The sequence below is a fragment of the Otolemur garnettii genome, unplaced genomic scaffold, assembly GCF_000181295.1.
Source record: "Otolemur garnettii isolate 467f Iridium unplaced genomic scaffold, OtoGar3 scaffold00144, whole genome shotgun sequence".
In the NCBI taxonomy this organism is placed as follows: Eukaryota; Metazoa; Chordata; class Mammalia; order Primates; family Galagidae; genus Otolemur; species Otolemur garnettii.
Window position 1 is genome coordinate 792,085 of NW_003852539.1, and position 7,967 is coordinate 800,051.

The following is a 7,967-nucleotide window of genomic DNA, read 5'->3' on the forward strand; positions in this document are numbered from 1 at the left end:
TTGTTTGGCGGGTCCGGGCTGGGGATTCGAACCCGCCACCTTAGGTGTACGTGGCTGGCGCCTTAGCCAGTTGAGCTATAGGCGCTGAGCCAGAATTTAATGTTTTTAAATAAATTCACAGGGTTGCACAACCATTGCTACATTGTAGTTTTAGAACTTTTCCCTCCCCCTCTAAAAGAAATACCATATCCACTAGCAGTCAATTCCTGTTCTTTTATTACCTCTTCTCCTTCCTCTGTTAGTCCTAAGAAACTATCAATCTAATTTGTCTACAGTTTTATTACTAATATAAATTTTCATACTTGGGACATTTGATATAAATAGAATCATACGATATGTAGTTTTTTTGTGTGACTGGTTTCTTTCACTTAGTATGACATTTTCTAGGGTTATACATGTTGTAACATATATCCTTCCTTTTTATTGTTAAACAGTATTCCATTGTATGCATAAAACACGTTTATCCATTCATCAGTTGACAGGGATTTGGATTATTTCCACTTTTTTTTGTGATTATGATTTAATGCTGCTGTGAACATTCTTGTACAGATTTTTCTGTGGATGTATGTTTTCTTTCTTGGATAATACACCCTAAGAGTGGAATTGCTGGGTAATACTGTAACTCTTATGATTAACATTTTGTCAAACATTTTGTCAAACTGGCCTGTTTCTCAGAGTAGTTGCGTTATTTTACCTTTCATCTAGCAATGTATGAGAGTTTGAGTTTCTCCACATCTTTGTAACACTTGTCTTTTTGGTATCTCATTTCAGTTTACATTTCCTTAGTGACTAATGATGTTTGACATCTTTTCATGTGTTTATTGGGCATTCATATATCTTCTTGATAGAAATGTCTGTTCAAATCCTTGCCTATTTTTTAATTGGGCTATTTGTCTTTTGGTTATTGAGTTACAAGAGTTCTTTGTATGTTCTGGATACCTAATTTAACTCTTCTGTGGATTGTCCCTAAATTGCTTGAGGTGGAGATAACTTGATAATCCATAGTAAGTAAATGGGTTTTCAATCAGATCTTATTTTAAGTTTCTTTTTTCAGCTCTTAAAGAGCCTGATATATTCATTCACTGAGTAAATATGAGTGCAGGCTATATGCCAGGTTTGGGGAATACAACATAATTCCTGCTGTCATGGAGCTTACATTCTAGTGGGGGAAGAAACAGTAAATAAAAATCATGTGCAGGTAGTGACGAGAGTTACAAAGTATAGAGTGTGATGAAAGTTCTTACATTTTCTTCCCCTTTCTTGAAATCTTTTTTTTTTTTTTTCCTGCTGATGCTTAACACTTTATTAGTGAGAAAACTTGCCTTGGTCTGGTAGAGGGGAGATTGGGATGGACAGGACCGGAGCCCATCTCAGGGGATTTTCCCAGGGATCAGCTGTTCCTCCATGCGGGTTTAGAGGGAAAATGAAACCCCCCCCAGAGAGCAGCTTTGCTGCTGCCTGCAGCCTGTGTAGGAGGGACACCCTAGGACAGCAGGGCCTGATGTGGATGGTTGGAAAGTGATGTCTCGTATCCGTGAACGGGCACACAATGCCCACCAGGAACTTCTCAAAGTTCCACTCAGTGTCTTTGCAGCACACTGGAGAATGAGTGATGAACTTGGGGTCAGTCCTTTTTTTTTGCAGTTTTTGGGCAGGGTTGGGTTTGAACCCACCACCTCTGGCATATGGGGCTGGCACCCTAATCCTTGAGCCACAAGGACTGCCCCATTGGGGTCAGTCTTGAGCACAGTGGTGTCCTCTTTGGGTTGTGGTGGGGCTTCTGCAGGAAGGTTAAGAGCTGGTGTGTCTTTGCATCATTCACCTTACACTTCTCAAAGAGAGTGAAGTTAGACTCTTACTTGTCACTGGATGGGATGAACTTGAGGGAATTCAGAATCTCTTCTTGGTTCTTGGCATTCTTCTGATGCCCAAACTGGTTTCAGGGGAAGCTAAGCATGACCAGGCCTGGGGACCCCATGGTGCCACTGCAGTTTGTTCATCTTGATGTAGTCCTGGACCGTGGTGTCTCAGAGAGACGCCACCATTCTCCATAAGCAGTGCCTTGTCCCATGTGGGGAGTGCAGGCTCACAGGCTCTTGGCCAGCCAGTGGGTGCATCCGTAAGGTGTGCACCCCCTGGGCCGCTGGATGTGGGGTCCAAGAAGTGAGAGGGGGACTTTGGACCAGGGAAGCTACTTTTCTGAATTCTTTATCTTACCTCTTCCCTCTGACTTTATTGCACTTTTATTTAATTTCACTTTATACAATTTATGGCTAAACTTTTATTTTTCTCTTAATCCTAATTCTGAACCCCGTTGCACTCTTTGCCCTTAAGTTTTGCTTAAGTATTAAGAGTATTAATTAGCTTCTATTAAAAGCCAATATTTTCTGTTCATTTATGTCCATTTTGATCTACATTTAACACTGTTGGATTTCTACTCCTTAAATAAATCACTTGCTGCTATCTGCAGCATAATTTGCTCAAGATTTTATTGTTGTTAAATCAAGTTTCTCTTTTCTTAATTATCTGTTTTGACTCTCCTAATACTCTATGGTGAATTGGGGATCCTGACAATTTTAATCACTTTCTGAAAGCAGGTGACTTCTTTTTTGCAGTTTTTGTCCGGGGCTGGGTTTGAATCCGCCACCTCCAGCATATGAGGCACTCTACTCCTTTGAGCCACAGATGCTGCCCCAGATGACTTCTTAGCTTAAGCTGCCTTCAGGTTTAGCTAGAGAAACTGGGATGAACAGCTGATTGCTACTCACTCGGCAGGATTCTTTTCCCTTTAGTCTTTCCTGTGGCAGGTTTCTCCTATTCAGGCTAATTAAGACACAGGCCGCTTCCATGACTGCTGTAATGATTACCTGTGACTAATAGTATAACAATTCATGTTGCTTAGTCAAGTAACCTGAATCAAAGGGGTTGTTCCTTAATGGATGTTATTGAATTTTTTACTTTCAAGTCTTTTTGAAAGATAGGGTTGAATTCAGAAGTTGAAAAACAAACAAAAGCTAAATACCGTGGCTCAGACGCCTGTAAACTCAACACTCTGGGAGGCTGAGGTGGGAAGTTTGCTTGAGCTCAGGAGTTCGAGAACAGCCTGAATAAGAGTAAAACTCAGTCTCCCCTAAAAACAGAAAAATTAGCTGGGCTTGGTGCCATGTACCTGTAGTCTCAGCTACTTGAGAGGCTGAGGCAGGAAGATTGCTTGAGTACAGGAGTTTGAGGTTGCATTAAGCTATGTTGATGCTACTGCACTTTACCCTGGGCAACAGAGCAACTCTGTCTCAACCCCCCCCCCAAAACAAAAACAAACAAACAAAAAACCCAAACTCCAGAGTTGTAACACTTATCAACAAATTTTTAATTCTTTATCTGGTGTTGTGGGATGCTTTTAGTCAAGCTACTGTCATGTTACATGAGGTATTTTTTTTTTTTTTAATAAAGGAGGAAATTAAGCCTCAGAGGGCTTAGTATATCCAAGGTCAGTAACCATCAGAGTTGGGATTCCAATCTAGGTCTTCAGACTCAAGGCCATGAATGATGTAGGTGGGAGGGGAGAGAAGGCTTATGGGAATTACTTGGTAGCATTTTCAAAATGCTTGGTCTCTTTCCATCCCCTACCCCTAAATAATGCATTATTATGCAAGTGTTAACTTGTTATAACAGCTGCTTCCTAAATGTAAATAGTTTGACAGGTGCCCCCCACAACACGAGGCTATTTTTTTGTTGTAGTTGTCATTGTTTGGCAGGCCTGTGCTGGATTCGAACCTGCCAACTCTGGTGTGGCTGGTGCCCTAGCTGCTGAGCTACAGGCACGGAGCCTTGATCCATGTTGATGTTGAAAGGATTTGGAGAAAATACATCTTGATACCGTTTGCACCAATTAAACCATATAAATTATGGATGTAATTGAATGAGTTAATATAAATTGTTCAATTATGGTTAGTGCTGCAGAGATGTGAGTTTGTAACTTGTAGGACACGTTGATTATTTCCTAACTTGAGTGTGAACCTCAACCTTCTTTTGTGAGATACCCATGTTGCTGTTCAGTTGCCTGGTTAGGGAGAAGATTGATACGTGTTTGTTCTTTCAGTTAACAAGCCTGGGTTCAAGATGTCATTTAGGGGCAGTAGTCTAGATGAAAAATCTAGAAAACTGTTAACAAGGCATTGAGGCTAGCACAGTTTAGAAAGACAACTATGAGCTAAAATTGATAGCAAATGGTAATGGATAGGAGGTTCTGTAAGGGTGTTTTGAGATTTGGGCAGCTAAGTATATAAGATCATTTTCCCTTTTCTGAGTTCTGAATTGAGAAAATAAGAACATGAAGAAAAAAGATGTACCATTTTAAAGATTAGCTTTTTATTAAGATAAAATTCACATAAAGTTTACCATTTTAAAGTGTACAATTCAGTGGTTTTTAATAAATTCACAAGGTTGTGCACCATCACTACTATCAGAACATTTTCATAACTCCAAAAATAAACCTCTTTGCAGTTACTTCCCATCTGCCCTCTTCCCATTCCCCCTTGTCCTGGCAACAACCAATCTACTTTCTATATATAGATTTTCCTTTTCTGGACATTTTGTATAAGTGGAGTTTTATAATATAGGACCTTTTGTGTCTGACTTTTTTACTTATTGTATAGCTTTCAATGTTCATCCACGTTTTGTAGCATGTAAAAGTACTTCATTCCTTCTTATGGCTGAATAATGTCCTTTGTACGTTACATGGATATCATATAGATAATACCACATTTTGTTTATCTGTTCATCAGCTGATAGACATTTGGGCTATTTAACTTTTAACTATTGTGAATAACATTACTGTGAACATTTGTGTGCAAGTTTTTGTAGGAACATCTAGTATATTCTCTTGGAGATATATGTGCCTATCAATAAAATCGTTGGGTTTTATGGTAACTCTGTTTAATTTTTGTAGGAGTTGCCTTTGTTTTTGACAGAGCTGATATTGTAGAATATGTTTAAGAATCACTTGAGTTGGTTAACTTTTTAAACCTCTCATCTCCACCTGCCATTGGGACAGTTCATTCTGGAGGATGTTACGATCAGCAGAGCATACATATGGATGATAGGAAGAAAAGGAGACTAAATTCCTGGTGCTCAGGTCTTTTGCTGGTAATAGTTAGCCTTAACTAACCAAGTTAACTCTTTGGAGAGGAATATGTTAAGAGGCCAGGAATGTTTAGAGAAGTCATTCTTCATAGAAACCAAGGGTTTGAAAGAAGTGTTCTGCTCCAACAAAAGGTTTAAGAGTTAAGCTAGAAATCTGAAAGCCATTCTTAGATTAAAAAGGGTGTGCCATTTTATCAAGATAGGAATAGATTAAGGGAAGATAATGAATTTAGTTTTGGATATGGTAAATTTGGGATTTCTAGGAGGGACTATGTTTGGAAATCAGGAGATTAATCCCTGATAGAGATGAAGATTTGAGATTCATCTGATTACAGGCAATGAAAGGACTAGTAAATCATAAAGTAAGACCCTATAGAAAGATGTCTAATAATTCCTATGTCTAAACTATGGTTTTGAATATGCTAACTGATGTTTATTCTCTATGTTACTATGGGTGGCATATTTCCTTCTGGGATTTATGATTTTTTTAAATTGTGAATTCATTTTGGAACCTTACTTGTCAGAGTTTTGCCAGATCTAGATCAAAGGTGAGTTCCCTGGAGAGAATTTTGCATTTGCTTCTGTCAAGATTAGTTATAGGGTTACTTTAAACACAGTTCTAGGTGTGGGTCAGCTTGAAGTATCAGGGGGAGACTCTGCTGTCATGTCTCTCCATCTCCTTGGGAGTATTTAAAACCCAGGTTAAAAATAGTTTTCCTGGCAGTTCCCTTGGTTAAGTCCTGAACTTTGCCTCTTGTATCTTAGGTCCCAAAAGATCTAGGAATTGCAAGCTGAAATTCATAGAATTTGGCAAATGTCCTAAAGGTGAAGGAAAGCTAATTTCAGTGCAGGATACCTCTCTAGTCTCCCTCTTTCACTTAATTTTTGGTCTTCTGATCATAGCTTCTGTCAGGTTTTTTTTTTTAATAAAGATTTTAAAATATTTTACTTAGCATTTTAGTTATTTTCAGGGGTACAGTGACCAAGCCATCCGTTCTCTTATTCTAGCAGAAATAAAAGTATCTGTCTCTGTTTTTAGTCTACTAGAATATATAGAGGACAGTTAAATGCAGAGATATTAGTGAGCCTCTAAATTAAAGGTTACAAACTCAGGAAAATCCAATAGAAAATAAAAATATTTCAAATAAGATTTTGGTTTTTTTTTTTTCACTTGAAAAATCGGAAGTTCTTACAATACTGGGCCCATAATACTCCTGTGTAGCAACAATTGGCTGGAACTGGGAATAGCCCTGATCCCTTCAGACTAAACATACTCTCTTTAGTTGCTCACAGTTTCCGCCTCTTGTGCAGTGTATGCATATGTATATACTTATACCTATTTCTTTTTTTTTGGCTAGGGCTCGGTTTGAACCCGCCACCTCTGGTATATGAGGCCGGCGTCCTACTCCTTTGAGCCACAGGCACCACCCCACTTATACCTATTTCAACTTACGTTAGCCCTACCTAGGCTTATGTGGATTATCCTTATATGCCTAATGAAAATATTGGCACTCTCTTGTGTGCCAGGTAGTAGTACTCGTAGACACTTTGACATTTGTTGATGAACAAACCTACAATTTATCTCTGCTAAATAAATAAAGTTATATAGGTGAATTTATCCCTAAGTTACTGATGAAGAAACTGAGTTTGGTGAGATTATGTAAATTTCTTATAGATTTCATTAGTGTCACAATTAGAATTTGAACCTAAAACCTAGAATTTGAAGTCAAAGCTCCTTCTGTTTCTGTGCGACTTTTAACTTTTTTCTTAAAGTTAAGAACTGTTTATCAAGGTGAAGTCTTAGTCCAGTATATAAAACCCATAATGGTAGTATTGCTTTGATTGAAGAGCAAATTGGTAGGGGGGAATTATGTGAGAGTGTGAACCTACCTGCATGCTTAACTCTGTGGTAGCTTTTTGGCATCTCTCTGAAATCCCTAGAACTCTACCAGTAAACAGTTTGGATACACTCTATTATGTAACTATAGCTAACCATTTGTTAAGTTTTGTGGAGTCTCAGCTTCTTGGGATGTTGGTCATAGTGTGTACCTATTTTCCTTATGTTTCCTGGTATATGTCTGTCTTCCTCAGGGTAATCCCTCTTATCACTCAGCATTTTGCATTCATGTGGGTTTGTGTTCTGAAATGTTGATTCTTTTAGCATTCCATTTTTGTTTTTAGAGTGTTTTAATTAGAGCTGTAGTGTGATTTATAGATTAATTTAATTAGGAGCATTTGATAACTAACTGTTATTTACTTTTCAGATTCTCTTTGTGGCCAGATGGGTTTGTATGGACAGGCTTGTCCATCTGTAACTTCATTAAGGTGAGTGCTATGTTTTTTTTCTTTATTGGAACATACAACATTTTAAAATTAGGCTGGTGAAGTCATTTTGCAGTGAGATTCAGAATAAAATAATTGGTGGAGTGGAGTGATATTTTTGCTTACAGAAATTTTTACGGTAACAGGGTTTGGATTTACTCTTAATCCCTGTTTAGCAAACTAAGTGAATACAGTGAGGTGATAATTTGTACATGAAAAAACACTTTATTTTGTTTTTTTTAAAAAACTAATCTTTTTTATTTTAAGTAGAAAATAATAGTAAATTTTGATTGCCTTTGTAGCAGATTATTAAATAAGACTAAAGATACTAATTTTAATTCTTTCTGAAGGATGGTATAAGCATAATATCTGGTTTACCCTCATTTACAATAAATAAAACAAGTGAAATGTAAAAAGTAAGAACTAAGTTGTTTTATACAACCTAGTGGTTTCAGAGTTTTAAATCTTCTTTTTATTTTATTTATTTATTTATTTATTTATTT

General features: G+C 37.6%; 1 protein-coding gene across 1 annotated transcript in view; it reads left to right on the forward strand.

Moving 5' to 3' along the window:
* The window catches only part of FOXJ3 (forkhead box J3), a 149,635-nt gene that overhangs the window by 9,779 nt on the left and 131,889 nt on the right, over window positions 1-7,967 (forward strand). The window contains exons 2-3 of the mRNA XM_012810897.2: window positions 5,667-5,690; window positions 7,407-7,467. Coding sequence (XP_012666351.1) covers window positions 7,424-7,467 — 44 coding nt within the window. The 5' untranslated portion in view covers window positions 5,667-5,690; window positions 7,407-7,423. The remainder of the gene's footprint in view (window positions 1-5,666; window positions 5,691-7,406; window positions 7,468-7,967) is intronic.